Source organism: Protobothrops mucrosquamatus, unplaced genomic scaffold (genome assembly GCF_001527695.2).
Source record: "Protobothrops mucrosquamatus isolate PMUCROS unplaced genomic scaffold, P.Mucros_1.0 scaffold164, whole genome shotgun sequence".
Classification (NCBI taxonomy): domain Eukaryota; kingdom Metazoa; phylum Chordata; class Lepidosauria; order Squamata; family Viperidae; genus Protobothrops; species Protobothrops mucrosquamatus.
The window spans coordinates 520,702-543,520 of record NW_015386527.1 but is presented as its reverse complement, the minus strand read 5'-3'; the positions used below and the strand labels follow the sequence as shown (position 1 = coordinate 543,520).

The window sequence follows — 22,819 nt, the reverse complement described above, 5'->3', positions numbered from 1 at the left end:
ATGCGGCAAAACTTTATGTGTTTTGTTTCTGTATGCTAAAATGATATATTTCAACTTGTCAGCAAAAATAAAACCCTTAGTTTTGTGCTAACAACTGACCTTTGGTTGCATTTTCTGAACTGGGGCTATTTTCTTGTCTCCTTGGTGAAAAGAGAGAGTTACAAATCTGAATTAAAAAAACCAGGATGCTTTCATGCTTCTTAGCTTGCCTTGTTCTGTCTCTGTCTCTCTCTACCCAACCTACCTTACTGGGTTACACCCAGCATATGATGGGAGGGAAAGCTTACATGCAGCTCTGGGCTTCTTGAAAAGAAACACATATTGGAAATAACAAAAATCCAGACCGAGTTACATTATCCTGAGTATAATTTACTATATGCCTGGCTAGGTTGAGGTGGCCTCGGCCAAAATGAAGAGGAAAGGAAAAGAACATCATAAAAGGAACATGATAGATCTTTTCCCATCAATCCCACCGGATTCTTGCATGGGCTGATTCCAGGCAGGGGAAAGGGCAGCGTTTCCTTGGAGAGACGGGGTGGGGGGGAGATAGTAGAGACCCGGGTTTTATTCACTGAACGTGGGTGCAGGAAACGTGGGAAGCCGACCTGGCCCCTGATTTGGCTGCCAGAGTTCACCCTACGTCAAGCAAGCTGAGGGAGGAGCGTGATATTGGGAGAAATGAGGAGGAAAAAGCAGCGAGGGCGCCAGCCAACACACGCCGGCTGCTGCTGGACAGTCGCTGCCTGAGTGCCCGGCTAAGCTCCGCGTTCAGCTGCTGGGGCCAGGAAGGCGGGGAAAGGGAGGCAGCCAAAGCGGTCGGGCTTTGTGAACCTCAGGAGTCTGACCCGGGTGGCGTCCAAGGGCTGGCAGTGGGTCCCAGAAAAAAAAAAAAACAGAAGTCTTTCCACGCTCAGCTCAGGCTCAACTGTGGGAAGTTCCCCACTGCTAAGGAGCAGCAGGGCAGGGACGGACTGAAACGAAGGACAGCGCGGTCGTGGGAAAGCAACAGCTTTGGGCGCGCGTGGAGCTTCTTTGACAAGCAAGAAGCAGCGCCGGCTCGTGTCTCCCCTTCCCTCCTCTGAGCTGCTAGTAGGCGCGGGGGGGACCCGGAGCGGGGGCGAGGCGAGGAAAGAGGGCTCAGCCTCTGGATTCTCCCCGCTGAGTTTAGCGAGGGAGAGCGGAGAGCTTCGCCGGGGCATCTTTCCGAGAGGATTTTCGTGGGAGCCACGCGGGACCCGTCGCCTTCCGAGTTTGCTTTCCCAGACGGCGCGGAGCATGGCAGCAGAAGCCCCCGCCGCTTTCAGCCACAGGAATCAGAGCTGGGGCTCGCCCCCCTGGTTGGACTTCAATGCCTCCCGGTCCTCCCTCCCTCAGTCCTCAGAGAAGGAGAAAGCCGGCTTCCTCTCTGAAATTGGCGTCGAGAATTTTATCACCTTGATTGCCTTCGGCCTCATTTTCACCCTGGGAGTGATGGGCAATTCTTTGGTCATCACGGTGCTGGCCAGGAGCAAGCCGGGCAAACCCCGCAGCACCACCAACATTTTTGTGCTCAACTTGAGCATCGCTGACTTGACTTACTTACTCTTCTGCATTCCTTTCCAGTCTACCGTGTACATGTTGCCCAACTGGTCTCTGGGCACCTTCATCTGCAAGTTCATCCACTACTTCTTCACTGTCTCCATGCTGGTCAGCATATTTACCCTGTCAGCTATGTCTGTGGACCGCTATGTGGCCATCGTGCATTCCCGGCGCTCCTCATCCGTGCGGGTGTCCCGTAATGCGCTCTTGGGGGTAGGGGTCATCTGGCTTCTCTCTATTGCCATGGCTTCCCCTGTGGCTCACCATCAGCACATTGTCCATGAAAAATTCCTCAACCAGACTTTTTGTTGGGAAGTGTGGCCCAATCTCCAGCACAAGAAAGTGTATGTCTTGTGTACCTTCATCTTTGGCTATTTGCTACCTCTGCTGCTCATCTCCTTTTGCTATGCTAAGGTAAGTGAGGCTGATAAGGACAGAGGTTCTGCCCAACAAGTGCATGAGATAGCCTCTCTCAGGATCATGGGAACTCAGTGCAGCAAAAATAGACAGTAGTTTATCCAGTGTCTATATCCAGTGATAATATGGAAATACGCAACTTGTATCTTACCTCTAATTGTGCTTCTTGCTATTTCTTTCCTGTGATGTACGTATAACGCTAAAAGCAAACAACAAACACTTGTGTGAATAGTTTGAGAGAGGATTGTTCAAGGTGCTGTTCAATGTTTGAACAACACTGTTTAGTGCTTTTCAGTTCCAGCACATAAACTTATGCAGGATACATATATAACTATATATTGAACAAACATGACAAGGGTTAAAGTTCCATTTGCGGACATTCTGTTGAGCACATAAATAGTTCAGATGTATAGATGCTTAAGGAAGTTATAGATGAAGTATTTTTGAGGACAATTTGGAGCAGCAGATTTCAAGTTGTGTAGCACTCTGATCCCTCAAATTAAAAATGAATTTATGTCAGATTCTCCCTTAAAAATTAAAACTAATGGATTTGTTAGAATTAGGTTTGAAAAAGAAATAAATGTAACACTCAATAATTAAATGTTAATTTTTGCATCAGAGAGGTTATTAAACTTTGTAGTATCATAGCTGCCCATCAAAGGAAGAAGCATAGCCCAGAGCATGTTTTCCATTGCTCCCCTCTGCCTGTGTTAGGTTAATCAGGTTTGTTTGTTTGTTTGTTTGATCGCCTCCCTTTAAGTTGGTCATGAATCTCTGTTTTTCTGAATCACCTACTAGGAGCTGACAAAAAGTAGAAATTTCTTGAAATATATCCCAGAATTGCCGTGACTAAATGAATGAAATATTGACTGAGGTTTGAATTAACTACCAGCATTACTATCAAGGGAAATTTTCTGTTATGTTGGTAAAGTATGAATTGTGACATCAAGAAAGCCAGCTGGTCTATCTTATCCTAATGCTGCATCATGACTATCATTTAAAAATCTGCTAATTGATTTTAGTGTTCAGGATAGGAGACAGTCTACTGATGAACTCATTTGTATATCTGGCTGAAAGAGAGAGAATTAACAGAAATCCTGATAACTTAAGGGATCTAATCACTGTATTCTGATTGATGATTCACTTTCTCTGAATCTTGAATCTGGTTCTGCTGAATATGGAACAATTCACACAATTCTTTCTCTAGAAGTTAGTACTTGTTGCTGGCATGCAAATAAACTAACACCTACCTGAAATCATCACAGCTCGTAATATTGATAATTTATCTTTGAAGCGCTCGCTTCGGCAGCATATACACTAAAATTGGAATGATACAGGGAAGATAATTTATCTTTGAACAAAGTTTCTTTCAACTGCATAATGAAAAATCAGCTAATTTCAGAATAATTGTAAGAAGTTTCACTTGGGATCTCTGTAATTCCACGTTTTCTAATGAAACAGAAAAGTTGAACACCACACACCTGTCCTGATTTACCATCTGCATTAAACAGGCAATCTTGATAGCTGGAAAGTTTTTTTTAAAAATAAAATAGGAGAAACATTCCATTTTAAAAACCAGAAATATCAGAACAATCTTTTTTTTGGGGGGGGGGGGGAGAGAAGGGAAGGGAATATGCCCATGCACATCTTTTTAATGGAGAATGAAGCAATAGAACTCTTCTGCTGATCTATCTACAGTCTTATATAGCAGTAAGTAAGCAGTAAGTAACATTTAACATAGAAGTCTCAAAGCTTTCCTTATGTAGCTGCCTGCCTTGTGAGTGGTTAGTAGAAAGTCTGGCTAATGGTATCATGCTGGGATCTTGCCTGGATTCTCTTCAAGATACATGTATGGGGAATGCTTGAATGGAATTATATCCTGCTTCTGGAGACATATCTCTATTTAAGTAATGGCCAGTGAGGTGAAACTGTTGGTATCCAGTATGTAACATCTGAGTGGAAATTCCATGCACATACCTTTACGTATTGGGTTCTTGATATTCTCTAAGCTTGGCTGGAAAATAACCAAGCTTTGAGAACACCAAGAACTCAACGGTTCCAACCCGGAGCTACATATATTTTTTAGTATTGGATACCTTTACATGCTAGAATTAAAGGATTATCTGATTAGCAAAGCAAAAGCCCACACCTGCTGACTCAATTTGTAACCAGTACAGCCTCTTGACAGTATTTGGCTACAATTTCCAACTTTACTATATGTATAAATGCTAAGGATATCAATGATAGGAGAAAATGATTTGAATGTTAGATATTTCCCTTTAAGATCTTCTATTAAAACCAATTTCTAGCTTTCTTCTCAGCAAATGAGAAGTCTTGTGAAAGATCAACGCAACAGCTGTCTATTTTTAGATAACACTAATACTACTTGCAATATCATTGAATGTAATGCTCCAGCAATACAGCTTGTTTTGCCTATTCTCCTTTTACTTGCTAGCACAAGATATCCTTGAATTCCATAGTTACAATTACGCAATTCTACAATTATGCACATGTTGTTTGGCCACAAAAGTTTTGCTTCAGTATCCATGATTTGATGTTGTTATTTGTGAAGTAGTTGAAGGTGTGTGTGTGTGTGTGTGGGGCGGGGAAACATCCATGCTGACTTCTGTTTTCTCCATCATAACATCTGGAATTGTTACTAATTTTTGAAAACGTCATTAAAATAACATCATTTTTAAAAATCTGGGAAAAGAACCAGATATAAATGTGCGTAAAAGATTTTTTTATTTTTGCTATTCCCCAGAAGCAAAAGGAACTATATACTTAGTAATTATTGGTTCTATTCCTCTCAACCCATGAAATATCTCATAAGAAATTACTTCATATATTTATGTCTTTTTATAGATAAATGTGGGATATTTTTAACTTTTAACTTCTAACTTTAAGCATAAAATGGATGCTGGTGAGGAATGGAAATGTAGTAGCAGAATTTCTCCACTTACCCTTAATTACTTCTAAAGATGATGACTTATGATTTTGTTTGGTTGCCATATCTAAGTGTTTTCTTCCAGTCCATCACAGACAGTGTCATTAGAAGAGAGAACTGAATGTCAGCCTCTTCTGTTGAAACTTACCTTATATCTTAATTATTGCACTCGAGTGACCAGTAAGGTATCAAAAGATGAACAGGTAGGATCAAAGTACGGGATATAACTATATTTAAATTTTATTAGTGTAATAGTAGATTTATCATGAAAAGTAATGAGAGTAGAAATGCGTAGAACAACATTAAATGATTAACAAGCCGTAAAATGAATAAGCTTAGCTATTGAGGAAAAAGAAAAAAGAAAGGAAAAAGGAGGAGATGACCTAGGAAATTGTTATAAACAGAACTTCAGTCACCAATCACATTGTTTGAAAGTCATTCATTTCTCCCTTTAAAAAAAAAGAAAGAAATTCAGATCTTAACATCAATGCTGCCAACTAGGTACAAAGCTATATTTTCAGATTTCTATAATAATGGTTTTATCCAATCCTCGGCCTGAAAATTTGCAATTGTAGATTATGTTGATAAATTGTATATACTGTGGTTATAGCCAAGAAGATATGCAGTCTTAATGCAAAGCAGTTGATCCAGAATCAAAAACCAATAATCCAACTAATCTTAGCCCTCAATGCAACAATAGTAGGAAATGACCAAATCACATAGGTTACTATTCCAATTTCAGAATAACATTTCTAACAGCAGAGTGATTACCACCAACCCTATTAAATAACCTCTGAAGTGTCCAGGATATATGAAAGAAACTGTATTAAGCTCATTTTCAAGTCATAGGAAACTAATTTCATGTTGTGCATTGATTTTCTACTTCTTTCGATAAGCTTGTTATAAAATGAATAGCTAATATTAATTTCTTCAGTTTCCCCAGAAAGAATGGCTTAAGAAATAAACATAATTTCTCCAGAATATCTCTCTACTATGGAGGTAGAGTAACATTTGTGTCTAAACCAAGTAAAATAAACATGTGCTTAAACTGAATATGTAGCCCAGAGCTAAATCAAACTCATTTGTCCATTTGACAAAAGTTTTAAATCCAATTTCTGCAGCACTAAGTTGACCCAAAGAAATTACATTATGAGAGGAATGGGTTATTCACTGCCTTCCCAAACCTGATGTAATCTCTATTTTTAAACTGGGATTATAATATATGCTTATCTTGGGTCTTTTCATATATAGAGGATTGAAACTAATTCCACAGAAATTAGTTATAATTGTAGTAAAAGTGGTTTACCTGCATGAGATAGAGATAAACAATATTTATACAGAACAGAACAGAATAGAATTTGGCCAAGTGTTATTAGACACAAGGAATTTGTCTCCAGTGCATAAGCTCTCAGTGTACATACAAGCAACAAAGTGATAAATCATAAGATGCAATCATAATTCATAAGGTACAACCAACAAAGTTATATAGGAGTAGTATAATAGAAAGATGAGAAGGATAATAGTAATAGAGCTATTTTTGAATATACAAAAGATAAAAAACCTAAGAAGGTAACAAAAAGATTAGAACACTCTATCATCCAACACTCAAATAAGCAAGGATTAATACCAGGCAAATTATCAGAAAACAATACTCTAATCTCTAATTACCTCTGCCAACACTGGCAGGCCAAGCTACTGTCTATAAATGAGGAGCAAGCCCCACACTCACTAGCATTGATGATGTTACCTATCTGGGAAATGAAATGTCTGCAAGCAAATAACAAAACTCAGAAAGCACCAAGGACTCCACAGTTCAACATTGAGGTATATATATATTCTCTTCTATTTGAAGTGATAGTGTGACTGAAAGAAGTTGTGGTAGGCTTACATGTTACTACCATCTTCCCACTAGGCCCTGTGCAGGTTATTTAACCTTGAAGGAAGTAAAACATCACTTTCTACTAATATTTAGTGATATATTAGTGGAATTATCTATCTTTTGGCTTACACAGAATCCACTGTCTCAGAATAAGATATGATATAACTGAGAGCACCTCATAATTTTAAATTCTTTTCAATCACACTAATAAATATAATGCAATATATTGGGCCAGTCCATGCATTGTTACTTAATTATAGTTCATCAGAAGATACTCTGTTTAATCCTGTGCAACATTTTCCAACAGGCCTATACAAATTCTAAAATGAACAAGTAGCCAATTTTATTTATTTGCTAGATTTATGTAGTGTCTTTCCTTCAGGAGCTCAAGAGATGACTTGAGTTGGTGAGCACCCTGCACTCCACTGTTTTGGCCTAAAATAGTTTTAGCAACTAGCTCGTAGTTTATTTTATTTACTAGATGTTTATCCTGCCTTTATTACTTTATAGGTAAATCAAGGCAGTGAATATACATAATCCTCCTTTGTTGTCCGATTTTTCCTCACAACAACAACAATCATGTGAGTGGATTGAACTGAGAGATAGTCACTGGTCTAAAGTCCCAGCCTGCTTTTGGGATGTAAGAGGGGACTAGAACTTACAGTCTCCTAGTTTCTAAGCCAGCACCAAACTAGCTCTATGCTTCTGGTTCCAGGCTCAATGTCTTCAAGAAAAGCACATTAATAATGCCTCTTTCAAAGCAAGTGATACTATCTCTTTTCAAAGAGAAGTTTATAACACCTTGGTCAGTGGTGGGATTCAAATATGTGAACAATCGGTTCTCTGTGTGGATGCCGCTTCTGGAAGTCCATTCTGGGCCTGGGCAACAAAAAATTAGCTACTGGTTCTGCCAAAGTGGTGTGAACTGGCTGAATCCCACCACTGCCCTTGGCCCTAACTAATAACAACACTGGAAACATGGAGAAAGTAGAAGTACTGTTCTTTTTCCATTTTATTTACATTGTTTTCTTTTGAGTTTGTTTAACCACCCTTTCTCCAAATTTAGTTGGCATTAACAGGACATTTTTATGTAAATCTTTCTTTCTAGTAGATATCCTAGTGTTGTAGGGTATCCCAGTGAAATAGCATTTTAGTAACTTTGCAAAGAGGTCTGTTTCTAGTGCTAACTAATAAATAAAGGTGGATGGTAAAACTGGTAATTTAGGAATCAGTCACAAATGTTGAAAGCCTTTTTACATTGAGGTGAATTTCTCTCAACTGGAAAATAGCTGAATTTGCTTCAATCACCAATTCTCTCCATTCTCTGAAACAATCTTTTTTTCTTATTTTACTGGGCAAGCAGTGATAAATTACTTTAGGCTTCTGTTAGCAGTGTTAAAAGCACTGACATCACTTGTAAGAATGCTTTATTTTAGACAGTTTAGACAATACTATTCAGATATGTCCCAAAGTTGCTTTTTTCATGAAGAAAGTGGACTTTCTTGTTTTTCTTTGAAGATGTTTCGCTTCTCATCCAAGAAGCTTCTTCAGCTCTGACTGGATGGTGGGGAATGGAAGGATTTATACTCCTTGCAGATAGTTCTTCCATTGCCCACTATCCAGTCAGAGCTGAAGCAGCTTCTTGGATGAGAAGCAAAATGTCTTCAAAGAAAAACAAGAAAGTCCAGTTGCCTTATGAAAAAAGCATCTATGGGACAACTATGACCTGGATGACTGAGACTCTCCATAATTATTCTGATATGATTATGATAAATTTACTATAGTATTTAAATACCAATTAGGCAATTTATATACAATTTATTATCTTACATTTTTCCAGAGATAAAAAGGTTTTATATGTATTTCTATTTATTCTTGACTCTGAAAACAGCATTATACAATTATCTCCTATTCATTCGTTGATTCATAACCTCAACAAACAATTTAAGTTCCAGAAAAAATAGTTTTTAAAAGCAGTTCTTAGTCTGAATGCTGAAATGATAGAGGAGGATTAGTTCAATAATCAAAATGAGCAGAGAACTGGATCCAAAGAGCTTTGTATATGAACAAAAAGTATAATTTGGCTATAGATAGGGAAATTTAGACTGTTTTCCTTGGAAATGTTATGGTATTGTACCACATTTTGTGCTGGAAACTGTTAGAATGGCTGAGATCTCACTATACTCTATCCATGAACAGAAGCTACTATGCCCAGTATAATATAGACTATGGAAGTAATGAAGTGGTAAGAAATTGCACAATATATAAATCACAACAAGAATAATTTTGAATAATGATCCTTTTATTTTTTTAAAAAAACTTGCTGACTTTACAGATTTAAAAAACAGTAATTTAAAATAATTGTAAAATATTATTAATGGCCTGGAGTACTTTTTTAATCTTATTACCAAGAAACATATTTTTGCTTCCTGACAAAAATGCCAACTTTTCTTTTGCCTACTCTATATATTTTTCATCCTTAACATTCCAGTAATAAAGTTTTATTACATTAAAGAACATTGAGTTAAATCTCAAGCAGCACTTTTATAAGTGGAATAAATTTCTCTATTAAAGATAAGTTCCTTCTAATAGAAAACTGTCTTTTAATGAAATCTGTTTTGATCCACTCCTGTATATGAAAATGATCATCAAGTTTTCCTAAATTCAAAGAGTAGGAAGGAAGCAAATATTGAAATATTTTGTTAGATTGGTTTGCGATGTCCTACAATGAGACATATTTAAGTTATCTCTGGCTATTTTATTTTATTTTAAAAAAAAAACAAAGTCAACAAAAGAATATGTTAACTCTGCTCTCAGGAAAGGATAAAAGTCTAAATATGTAATATATATATATATACAGACATCTATCATACATTTATAGAAAAAAGATCTATAAGAGGGATTTTTCTCTACAACATGGAAATTTGTAAATAAAAAAAATAATGGTTATGGTGAAGGTGAAGTGTGGAAAATATGGAAAATTAATGTGATCCTACTAAATATTTGAGAATTACACCTGTGTATGATTTCTTAATTTTATGTATTATCCATTCTTTTGTCAACTGAAAAAAAAATCAATTTCCCCCCCGGATTCTCTAACAGCATAGTCTACTTGAATTAAATTCTATAGGATTCAGTGCACATATTCTTCAAATTATACTTCTATGCTCTTGTACATACAGTATCTATAATAATCTATAACACGCAACAGATGATCATAACATATAACTGTATTTATTTCTAATACAAGGATTTGTTTCTATTTCAAGTGAATAAAAATAATGTAGACTATTTTTGCATAGCTTTATGCACCTCTCCCTCACTGCCAATAACCTCAGTAAATTATCTTTTCCTTATTTCTAAGTAACTATAGCCAACTGACACATATTTCTGATATGGTAAGCTTATAGATGTGAGATGTAGGCTTGGGGCTGAAGATTAAAAAAAAACTTGGGAAAGAAGGAAATATATCTCTCTGATTTTATTTTATAAGAAAGGTAAGGGATCTGAACGGACATATAATGCTTCACTTTTATACTGAACTAAAATGTTTATTAGATAGCCTTAAATTGTTTGTATAAACACAAATCTTTTTCAGTTTTAAAATTATTAAAGTGGCAAATGAGTCAGAACTATCTAGTTTTTCTTACTAACCATAGTAAAGTTGCTGTAAAATATTTGTACTATTCATTATCCTCAAATAAAAGTATGAACACTGCATCTCCATATACAATAAAATAGTTTAAATAAATTTTGAATAGCATATACATAATTATTATTATTATTATTATTATTACTTTAATTTATATCCCGCCCTTCTCCCGAAGGACTCAGGGCGGCTTACAGGCAATAAAAACGGAACTATACAATAAATATCTAAAAACAATTAAAATATATATTAAATAAGCCTGTTATTTTTAGAAAAGTTATAAAATCCCTATTAAAATCCCTATACAATCCCCCCCCTAGGCCAATCCCGCTTGATGGAAAAGCCATGTCTTGAGGGCACGGCGGAAGGAGGGGAGATCCGGAATAATCCGGATCTCTGGGGGAAGTTCATTCCACAGGGTGGGGGCTCCCACAGAGAAGGCCCTCCCCCTGCGGGTCGCCAGCCGACACTGTTTGGCCGACGGCACCCTGAGGAGGCCCGCTCTGTGGGAGCGTACCGGTCGATGGGAGGTAATCTGCGGCAGAAGGCGGTCTCGGAGATACCCAGGTCCATAATCTTATACTTATGATGAAACCAGCCTTTCTGTATCTATTTTTATATTATAGTGACTTGTGAAAGATGCATTAATCCTAATGCTTATCACATTTTCAAATTTCTCCTTTCTTACATTTTCTAATATTAAAGCCTTTAAAAGCATTCTGAGTGGAGGCAAAATTACCTGCATATTTTATTTTTGCACCAAGTACAAAACCTGTAGACAGTGCAGCTTCTTTGAGAAGGAAAGTTAAAACTTTATTCTTTTTATGCATAATACATAATAATTTGCTCATTTGGGCATTCTGTTGTATTATTATTTAACATAATAGACTTCACTAATTTAGTACCATCCAAATTTTTGAACTACAGTTCTTATGAGCCTCAACTTGGCAGTTAGAAAGGCTGCTGAACGGAGCATGGGATGTACCACCTTGTTGAAAGCAACACTCACATCTATTTCTCTAATCTGTTTTAGAAGTACACTTTCCCCTCTATGTTTCTCAAGTGCTTCTAGCTAGGTTAGAGTGTTTTCCGTTTGCTTCAGTCTAGCCATAGTACAGTAGTTCAATGGCTACTCTGCAGATGATCACCCATCAGTCAATTGCAAAAAGTAGTTTTAAGTACATCCCATGACGATACCTTCAAAACCATTGAATAACATTTGCCTATCGCAAGTCCTTGGGAACGGATCGAAAGGTGGATAAAAATATCAAATACAGTCTAAACCAGGGCTCTCCAAACTTTGCAACTTTAAGACTTGTGGACTTCAACTCCCAGAATTCCCTAGCCAGCATGGATCTAAACATCTGACTGTGCTAACAATTATACTAATAATAATTTCTGAGTCTCTTCCTTTTTTCCCTAATAAATACAGTTCCACCACAGCAACAATTTCTAGTTATCTGAAAGAAAGCCTTCAATCTCAGCTTCTCAAAATCCCAAGGACCCTATAGGCTTGTCTGGAAGCTTAGTGAAACTGTTTTATCTCAGGTAATTAGAAAATCAGTGAAACAATGGAATCACACTTATTAGATAAAGCAAAGGAAGAATGACAAATAATAATAATTTAAAAAATCATTTTCTTGATGGATTTTTAATTAACAAAATTTGCTGGCATGATATAAAAAAGAGTTTTACTGACTATTCTATTCTACAAGTATAATAGAAGCAAAACAGCCTTTTGAAGAGATGTAGAGGTAGGGAAGATTTGTTTTAAAAAAACAACAACTTTGTCATGGTTGCATCTATGTGGATTTTGATAATTTTGCATACATAAATTTAATTTAACTTTGTGTATGTGAGTGTTATCTATACCTGTGTCAATCATTTATATATGTGTGTATGTATAAGTTTGTATGTGTGCCTGCAGACATAAAAATACTGATCTCCAGGAGGATCTACCCATAGAAATAAAAGGGGTTAGTAATCATAATTGGAAAATACAAGTAGGTGGATATAGAAACAATGGGATGAAATGATAGCCTGAAGTATGAGGTGAACATTTATAAACTGATGCCAATTTGAACAGGATTTTTTAAAACTGGCTTAGGATCAGATTTGATAGGCACACAGGACAAGTATGTTGTGCATATACAGTATGCTCTTAATGAATGCGAATGTGGCAACAGGTGAATAGCAATCATGTTAAGGTGTTGTCATTATATAGTGTGAATGTTGTGGGATGAACCAAATGAAAACATGATTTATTTACTGATTTGATTATAATTTATACAAAAATGATTTGGAACAAGAGTTCCATTTTTCCCCCAATAGATTTTAGCAAACCGTGCTTCAAATATTATTTTTCTATGTTTGAGGAGAATTAATATAGTTAGCAAGTTAGAGATTACAGTTGTGGGATGTATTAGATATTTTTGCTGAGAAAAATTGATTAGTATATATTTGAAAGAAAATGCCAAATAGTGCAAATAAACTAATTATATGAAAGGTATTTATATTTTTCAGGTCCTCAATCATCTGCATAAGAAGCTGAGGAACATTTCAAAGAAGTCAGAAGCATCCAAGAAGAAGGTAAACAGCTTTTCTTATAAAACAATCTATATCAGAGCAGCATATTTATTAAGCCAATTAGTATGTTACAAAGTAATTTGCATGTTTGATTTCCCTTTGTCATACTATGATAAAACAAAGAAAAGAAGGTGGGAAAATGATAGCAATCAAAATTAGAGCAGCAGAGTGAGGTAATAGGTAACAGATATTAAGCTTTATTGCTTTCTGGGGAAAATTCTTGAAAAATAAATATACTGTCTTGAAATGCCATTTTTTCTGCCTCCATATATTAACTAACCCTAAATAGTCCATCAAATTAAAAACAACTTGTTAATTTACCTTGTAATTTCAATATTTTTCTCAGAAATCCTGTCCAGTTGTAGGGAGATCACTCCATTTCAATACAGATAGTCCTTGACTTACAACATTTCATTTAGTGACTGTTTGAAGTTACAATGGTGTTGAAAAAATGACTTATGACCGTTTTTCACACTTACAACCATCACAACATCCTGATGGTCATGTGATCAGAATTCAGATCCTTGGCAATTAGTTCGTATTTATGACAGTTGCAGTGTCCCGGGGTCATGTGATCACCTTTTGTGACCTTCCGATAAGCAAAGTCAATGGGGAAGCTAGGTTCACTTTAACAACTGTGGTACTAATTTAATAACTGCAGTGATTCATTTAACAACTGTTGCAAAAAAGATCATAAAATGGGGCAAATTTCACTTAACAAACATCTCATTTAGCAACAGAGCTTTTGGGCTTAATTTTGGTCGTTAAGTCAAGGACTACCTGTATGTCATCAACACCACCTTTCATAAGAAAAGTCTAATAATCTCTCCATACCTTGTTTTTAAGAGATGGCTTTCACCTCATTTGGGGAATAGAGTCCAAACAGTTTAGTTTTAACCCCATGTAAATTAATGTCTACCCCAGGGGTAGGCAACCTTGGCTCTTTTATGGCTCGTGGACTTCAACTCCCAGAATTCCTGAGTGAGTTGCCTACCCCTGGTCTACCCCAACAAATCTGCTGTGTTCATTAGTCAATACAAGTTGTAGTTTAGTTTTAGTTGAAGGTTAATATAAAAAAAACAATTCATTTTCTCTTTTTCATTCAAGGATTCTTCATTCAAGGATTTTATAAATGAAATATTTCACATCATTCTTATTATATGAATCTCTTGTAAACAAATAATGTCTTTTTTAATTTTAAAAATTTCCAGTAGGTGTTGACATTTTCCAAGATAAACCAGAAATATAACATGATTTTCAGACCTCTCTCCTCAGCAGATACACCTGTGACTTTATTTAGCAGATCAGTGCCAATCATCAACCATGCAATCAAATAACATTTCCAAGAATTATATTTATTTTCTGCCTTACTTAAAAACAGAAGTTATGTCCTTGCTTATGAGCCCTATACAGCAGTCTAAAAACAACATGATGTAATAAAGGCACAACACTTTAAAAAAGCTCTCCCCATAAGAAAAAAAGATCTTAAATTCTTCTTAAAACATTTTTATTTTTTCCCCTTTATGTCATAATGTTTTTTTATTTGTTGAATACTTGCAGACAAAAAACATATAAGGAATGGTTGCTGGAATTGGGAATGTCTAGTCTAATGAAGAAAAGGACAGGTGACATTATAACAGTGTTCCAATATCTCAGGGGCTGCCACAAAGATGAGGGAGTCAAGCTATTCTCCAAAGCACCGGAAGGCAGGACAAGAAGCAATGGATGGAAACTAATCAAGGAGAGAAAACAACCAAAAATAAGAAGAAATTTCTTGACAGTTGAACAATTAATCAGTGGAACAGCTTGCCATCAGAAGTTGTGGTTGCTACACCACTGGAAGCTTTTAAGAAAAGACTGGACAGCTATTTGTCTGAAATGGTATAGGCAGTGGTGGGATTCAAATATGTGAACAACTGGTTCTCTGTGTGGATGCTGCTTCCGGAAGTCCATTCTGGGCCTGGGCAACAAAAAACTAGCTACCGGTTCTGCCGAACTGGTGCGAAGTGGCTGAATCCCACCACTGGGTATAGGGTTTCCTGCCTGAACAGGGCGTTGGACTAGATGACCTCCAAGGTCTCTTCCAACATTAACAACAACAACAACAACAACAATAATAGAGTTGGAAGGGACCTTGGAGGTCTTCTAGTCCAACCCCCTGCTCAGGCAGGAAACCCTATAGCATTTTAGACAAATGGCTGTCCAGTCTCTTCTTAAAAACTTTATTATTATTATTACTATTATTATTATTATTATTATTATTATTGTTGTTCTTATTCTTGTTGATAATAATAATAATAATAAAAAAAAAACACTAAAAAGGATTTGAAGAAGTTTATCAGCACTGATCATTATGAAAGTAGCTTTGAGATAAATTCTATTTCTGCCACATTATCCAGCTTGCTTTTAGGAAAATATTCAAGATAAACATCCAGGTCGCAGGATCGTTATTGGCCCTGGGTTCTGGCTATTGCTGTGAACACCAGATTGATCTATAATAAAGTTGCCCTTAGGAACAATTTGATAGTGGATGAAATGGCCAACCTGGCTTGTTTCAATGAAACTTGGATGGACCTCTTGGCCTTGTGCCACCTGGGTTTTGGGTTTGGCACTAGCCATGACTTCAGAGGATAGGAAGTGATGGTGGTTCTCTGCAATTCGTTACTGGCTTTCAGAATCTCTGCCTTACAGATAACTGAGTATGAAACTCTGGCTGAGAGTTATGCTCTAGGGCAGGGGTTTCCAAACTTGGCCGCTTTAAGACTTGTGGACTTCAATTCCCAGCATGGCTGGCTGAGGAGTTCTGGGAATTGAAGTCCACAAGTCTTAAAGCAGCCAAGTTTGAAGACCCCTGCTCTAGGGCATAGAGCAGTGGTGGCGAACCTATGGCACAGGTGCCAGAGGCGGCACGCAGAGCCCTCTCTGTGGGCACGCGCGCCGTCGCCCCAGTCCTAGGCTTTCAGCTGGGTTTTATAAAACCTTTTCGCTTTAGGCCTCCGCTGCCGTGTGCAAAAAAAAAAAGGTTCAATCAATAAGTCAATTTCAACTTCTCACAGGAAAAAAAAGATCTTGCAAAGTTGGAATTGATTGATTGAACTTTTTAGTCCCACCCAGTCTGCCGTTACCATCGTGGCCACGCCCACCCAATGGGCCACACCCACCCAATGGGCCACACCCATCCGGCACTCAACAATGCATAAGTGGGTTTTGGGTTGCAGTTTGGGCACTCGGTCTCTAAAAGGTTCGCCGTCACTGGCATAGAGGGACTGTTGCTGTTGTATCACTCTTGGGGGTGATATGCGCCTTCCTCAATCTTGGGTCCTGCATCAGAAACCAGGAGGCTGGAGGGTTCTGCACAGTATCTTAGCTGTTCTGAGCACTGTACTCTTTTGGACAGAGAGCTCTGGTGCTGTTCTTGGGATCTGTTGAAGTCTCTCTCTAAGTTTAGGAGTCCCAGTCCTGAGTGCTCCTACCACCACTGGGAATACCTTGGTCTTTACTTTCCACATCCTCTCCAATTCCTTTTTCAGGCCCTGGTACTTCTCCAGCTTCTCATACGCCTTCTTCCTGATGTTGCTGTCACTTGGTGCCGCTACATTTACCATCACCTCTGTCTTCTAGATTACTAGATTTCTATATAGAAACCTATATATGGGTTTTTAATTATAAGTTTCTCAGAATCATTTGGGAGATGGGCAGTATATAAATTAAAACAAACAAACACACTGAGTGGATAGGGACATTAATGTACTATTCAGAGATAAGTCATGCTTAATTATTTAGGACTTACTCACAGACATATTGTGTACAATATAAGTCTCCTTGCTGAAAATTAACCCATGATAACACCAATGGTAAATTCAAACTAGAATAATACAAATGGCTGAAATCTTGGATGATATCTAAAATGTTAGAGTCCTTATAAGATTGGGGGGGGGGGGGAGGAGTTTGATACAAATAGGTTTTACAGCCTGGGTTTGATGTGTAAACATAAATGGTTTTAAAATGTATTTGTTGTTTGGGAGAATTACTCTTCACAGGTTTTGCTTTTTATAAAATTTTATAAAATTACAATAAGTAAACAATAACAATAGTGTAGAATCTCCCCGGTTGCAAACCATATCAATAACAGTATAATGGCTTCTGCTGTAACATAATACGGTTTTTGCAAGAGATTTTCAGTTTATTATATACAATTACTATTTTCAAAGGGCTCCTTTCTCATTATTTTAAACTGTCATCAGTTATAACATATACACCTCAGAGTTTTTAAAAAGGACAAAGGAAAGATACCTATAAATTAAATGTAAAGAAATATCTTTCGTTTCAGCTAGGTTTATAGACAGAAAGAATTATGGTTCACTATTATCAACAGATGATACAACACAGGTTGGTTGATTTTTTTTTATAAAAAACCTCCTTAGTTAAAGTTGTGACAATCAGAGCTTTTTAGATGAAGATAAATTATATTTTTTATATTTATATTTTTTATAATGATATCAACTGTGAATTCAGATAACCTATGGAAAATTGGTTAACTGGTTATCCGCATATGCATCTGACATAAAATTTTCTGGACCAGTGATTATCATATCTTGGTCTGAAATCTCTTCATGGTTAGTTAAGATCCGGGAGTCTGAAGGGGGCTTTGAGTTTTAAATGTTTGGACAAGGTTAATATAGAAATTTCAGCACGCCAATGGATAATTTACAAAGCACTCCTAAGGCTATAACTCAGAATTGAATGGCTCTTACTTCAACTTAAGTGTTTTTAGGATTTTTATCATAAAGTAATACCTTGCTCTTATTAAACCTCTCAAGTTACTGGAGGATTTGCTTAGACATATCCTTTCTATTTTCATTGCTTTTATGATGCATTAGTAATTATTAGTAATCGTGTGACAGCCTTTTCACATTATTTATTGTTTTTCTCTCTCTCTCTTTCTCTCTTAGACTGCTCAAACTGTCCTTGTGGTTGTGGTGGTTTTTGGGATATCTTGGCTACCACATCATGTCGTCCACCTCTGGGCTGAATTTGGAGACTTCCCCCTAACTCAAGCTTCATTTTTCTTCAGAATAACAGCACATTGCCTGGCTTACAGTAATTCTTCAGTGAATCCTATTATATATGCATTCCTTTCTGAGAATTTTAGGAAGGCCTATAAGCAAGTGTTTGAGTGTCAGATTGGTCACAATTCGCCTCTGAATGAAGTTAAAGATAATAAGAGTAATATTGACACGCCTCCAACTACTAATTCTACACATGTTTGAAGAATGAATGTGGTTGGCTGTTCTGCTGCTGTTTCATAGGAATGGACTTGCTCTAGCTGCTTTGATTTAAAAAAAATGCAATTCCCAAACTGAGCAAATATTTCAATTTTGTATGGGTCATTAGTACCCAACTAATTGAAGTTCAGTTTATTTTGTTGCTGAAAGGAGTAAGAAAATCTGATTCATAGATAAAATACTTTAATGCCTTCTTACTGAAAGAAGTTTGAATAAGAATTGTTTTTAAAAATTAAAACAATTAATTGAATAAGATTAATATATAATTCCTCTTGCTCTAATGCATTTGTGTTATGCTTAAAATATTGGGTTTTTTTTCTTATACAAGTTTATTAATGTAAATCGCTTAAGCCATTTGTAAGTTGTAAGTTGAAAACTTTCTGTAGAGTAACTCTTGCATAAAATTAGTTTGTATAGATGCATTTTTAGATTTTTGAGGAAAGTAATTCAAAACTAATAGTATTAATTTATATTCTGCTTCCGTCAATAATTTTATGCATAGCAGACACTTTGCTTATTTATTTAAACAATTCTGTAACTTGGATCCATGCTAACTATTTATCTGCCTGGTTTATGATTAGAGTTGATTTCAAACTATTTTTTTTCTGGTACTTGATATTTACATAAACTGTACAACGCCAGAAATACAAATTATGGGCAGTGAATTTGGTTATTTACTATAATTGCAAAGAAGGTGATCAAGCAATCATGCTTCATATGCATTTCTAGAGGAGGACTAGAATAAGTAATGAGCTGATATATAGCTGCTTTCATTCAAACCTATCAGTTACTACTACTTCTAAGTGGTGTTTGACAAAGGCACAGGATACATTCCTGTACATTCTGTGATGAACCGAATGAAAAGGACAATTATATTGGAGAATTCATCCTATCAAGCATTAAAAAATATATATGTTTGACTTTTAAGAAGGCTAGACTTCAAATCTGTTCTATAGATCTGACATGTTGAATGAGGGAGTAAGTACACGGTACATTGTGGCATATTACAAAATGCTATTTCTCCATTTTGATGAGTTCCTTGGCTCTGATCATTCTGAAACAAAAAGTCAAAATGCTCCAAAGTTTGTAGAATAATAATAATTACAGGTCAGATGCTGGAACCCCAGCTGTAACAAGGATGAGATCATAACAGGCAGCGTTAGAAAGAAAAGATGCAGAACTAAAAATACAGGTAATCCTCACTTAATGAATGCCTCATTCAATGACTGTTTGAAGTTATAACAATGCTTAAAAATAACTTTAAAACCAATGCCTGCATTTATGACTTTTGCAGCATCCTGCAGTAGCAGTCTTCCATTGTGGAATGGAAAGACTGAAGAGGAAGAGATCACAAGAGAGTAAGCAGCCACCCAGTGGGGAATACACATTGAAAAGAATGCTGTGGTGCTTGCAGCCCCAAGCATGTTTGGAGCTGGGAGCAGTGAACTGGCTATGCAAACATAGAGTGACTACTAGACCAAGGTCACCCAGCCAACTTTCATGTCTAAAGTGGGACTAGAACTTAAGATATCCCAGTTTCTAGACCAAACTGATTGTATATCAGATGGATATGTCTTGCAGACATATTTAGGTATTTATCTCACTGATATATCCATGTGATCTGGAAGGAAGCTTGTCAGGAAAAGCTGTTAAGCACAATGACTAGCTGTGCTAGAATGTAGGGTGAGGTAAAGCATCTTTGGTATGCTAGACACTTTTTTAAAACAAGAAAAAAGTGACGTAGCAGATATTTTCTTCAATATATCCCATTCTCTTGTTTCTCTTCAGATTGATCATATCCCATTTTGCTCAAGGATTCTGTGAAAGTGTTAGTTACTCAAGGTTACTTCATTATTATACCCAATTAACCATTAATATCCAATAAATGGGAGCAGAAGAAGACACTTACTTTAATCTTTTGAAATCTGTGTCCTGTACTGTTTTTCTCTAATGCTTGATATTGCATCAGCTTAACATTCCATGTATGCTTGAATTTGATCATGAGAATGTCTCAACAAACACCTTCGGAGCAGGTTGTTGATGCTGTCTTATGGAAGCATTAAGAAAATGGGCTTTTTTTTAGAGGGAGATCATAGTCAGGTGCATAAAAGTTTTGCTAAAATAAATATATAAATAGACATGCCAATTATAATGATATTAATTAAGAGGAGCTCTTAATATCATTATAATGATATTAAGTAAATATCATTATAGTAAAATTATTTTCTCTTAAAGTAAAATTATTTTCCATCTTGAATGATTCAGTGATTCAAATAATTCAGGCAGAAGAAAATGCATGTTTATGAACATTACTCTCTTTTGGATACTTACAAAACAATATTTTTCATGGCTGTGCATCTCATAACCTGAAGAAAGAAGCATCACTAACATGTAACAAGTAAATGAGAAGAAATGAATGCTGCCAAGACTGAATTTAATTCAGAGCTGTGCAGAAAAGATCACAAAGCAATGACTTTAAACAGATTGCATTACTTGTTTAATTTCTGGTGTTTGTTTTCCCATTTAAAAAATGCATATGTATTTCTGTACCTGACTGTATAACACAAAACATAAACACTGCTTGATACTGCATGTGTGCCTTAATATTGCATTTAATTTTAATGCCTCAGGCATTTTTATGAGTTTTTAAGGTACTTAGTCACTGGGTAGCCATGTACAAAGCTTTGTAAAGGCGCATCTTTCTGCATCATCTTACTGGTCTAAAATTTCTTGGCCCATGTATATATTTCTACAAAAGCAGAAGTTCTGCTCTACCATTGATATAAAATGTCTTTGTCAAGGCTGAGACTTCCTTTACATACAGATGCAAGTATACATGTAACACAACAGTACAGATAGTTCTTGACCTACGACAACAATTGAGCCCAAAATTTGGCTCAACTGTTGCTAACTGAGACATTTTTAAGTGAGCTTTGCCCCATTTTATGACGTTTCTTATCACAATTGTTAAGAGAATCACTGCAGTTGTTAAGTTAGTAACATGGTTGTTAAATGAACGTGGCTTCCATATTGACTTTGCTTGTTAGAAGGTTTCAAAAAGTATTCATATGACCCTGGGACACTGAAATAGTTGTAAGTCAGTTGTCAAGCTTCTGAATTTTGATCATGTGACCATGGGGATGCTGCAATGATCATAAGTGTGAAAAAGTCATTTTTTCAGTGCTGTTGTAACTTTGAACGGTCACTAAATGACCTGTTGTAAATTGAGGACTATCTCTACAGAAGTGCTTTAATACTATATACAGACTAATGTGCACCATGTACCATGGTACCCTTCTAGATTCTTTATTTTTTTTTCTATTTTATTTTTTTACTTCCCAGTGTATCTCATAAGTCTGGTACTCTCTGGTAATGTGCTACTTACATGGCCCAACATTATTAGTGTTTAGGTTTAGGTAAGATAGCCTGATGATGCAATTCAAATTGAGACTCAAACAACATTCAGGGTTTACATATAACAACAATAATTTCATTTGCACCAATGAAATTAGTGCTTCTACATCACACAAACATCTAGCTTTATAACTATGATGCGTGAAAATTGCCTACCCTGTACATATCTATTTCTGCAAAAGAATGATAAGTAAATGTGATGAACATTGTTTTAAGCTGAAATTTCTAATTGTTCTTTTTAAAGTATGATAATAGTGCCAACTATTATTGCTATGCTGTTTGTAGAAGTTTCTGCTTCCAAGAGTAAGAGAAATAAACAGTAGCCATCAAATTGTATTGTAGTGACTTCATTGATAAAAGGGTAAATAAAATTATTGCAATAGCTAAAACCTATTCAAAAGCATCTATCTTGGAGCTAAAAAAAGGAGAGAGAGAGAGAGGGGGGGGGAGGGAGGGAGGGAGGGAGGGAGGGAGAGAGAGATATGTTAGTGGGCATGGGATTCACATTATTTAAGTACAGTATATGTACTTCCCTCAAAGGCATATTTATGAATGTGATTTTAGAAAGGAGGTGACATTTGTCTTTAGTATTTGAAAAATATACTAGCATCACATAATGCTGAATGTGAAAAACACCTCTATTTAAAACAGCTGCAATCACCCACTGAAACATTTGCAAATGTTCTGGAATTACAGTGTGATAGAGAAAGGTATTTAAGAAATTATGATGCAAACATTTGTGGTGATGAAACCAACCCGGGATTTCAAGGAAAGGATACTTATCAGGCATTCATTTAATTGCTTCTGTTGTATTTGTTCAGCAATAAGTTTTAATGGCTCTACATGTAAGATGGCTTCTGTTATTTTGAAAAATGACCTATTGCCTTCCTGATGATCTATCTATCTATCTATCTATCTATCTATCTATCTATCTATCTATCTATCTATCTATCTATCTATCTATCTATCTATCTATCTATCTATCTATCTATCTACCTACCTACCTACCTACCTACCTACCTACCTATCTATCTATCTATCTGATGTTCATCATGACATAAATT

General features: G+C 36.3%; 1 protein-coding gene across 1 annotated transcript; it reads left to right on the top strand.

Moving 5' to 3' along the window:
- The first annotated feature begins 1,275 nt into the window (after positions 1–1,275).
- GALR1 (galanin receptor 1) lies at positions 1,276–18,326 on the top strand. Its single transcript, XM_015813538.1, has 3 exons — positions 1,276–1,992; positions 12,994–13,059; positions 18,009–18,326. Exons 1-3 carry the CDS (start codon positions 1,276–1,278, stop codon positions 18,324–18,326), a joined length of 1,101 nt encoding a protein of 366 aa, XP_015669024.1.
- The last annotated feature ends 4,493 nt before the right edge of the window (positions 18,327–22,819 follow it).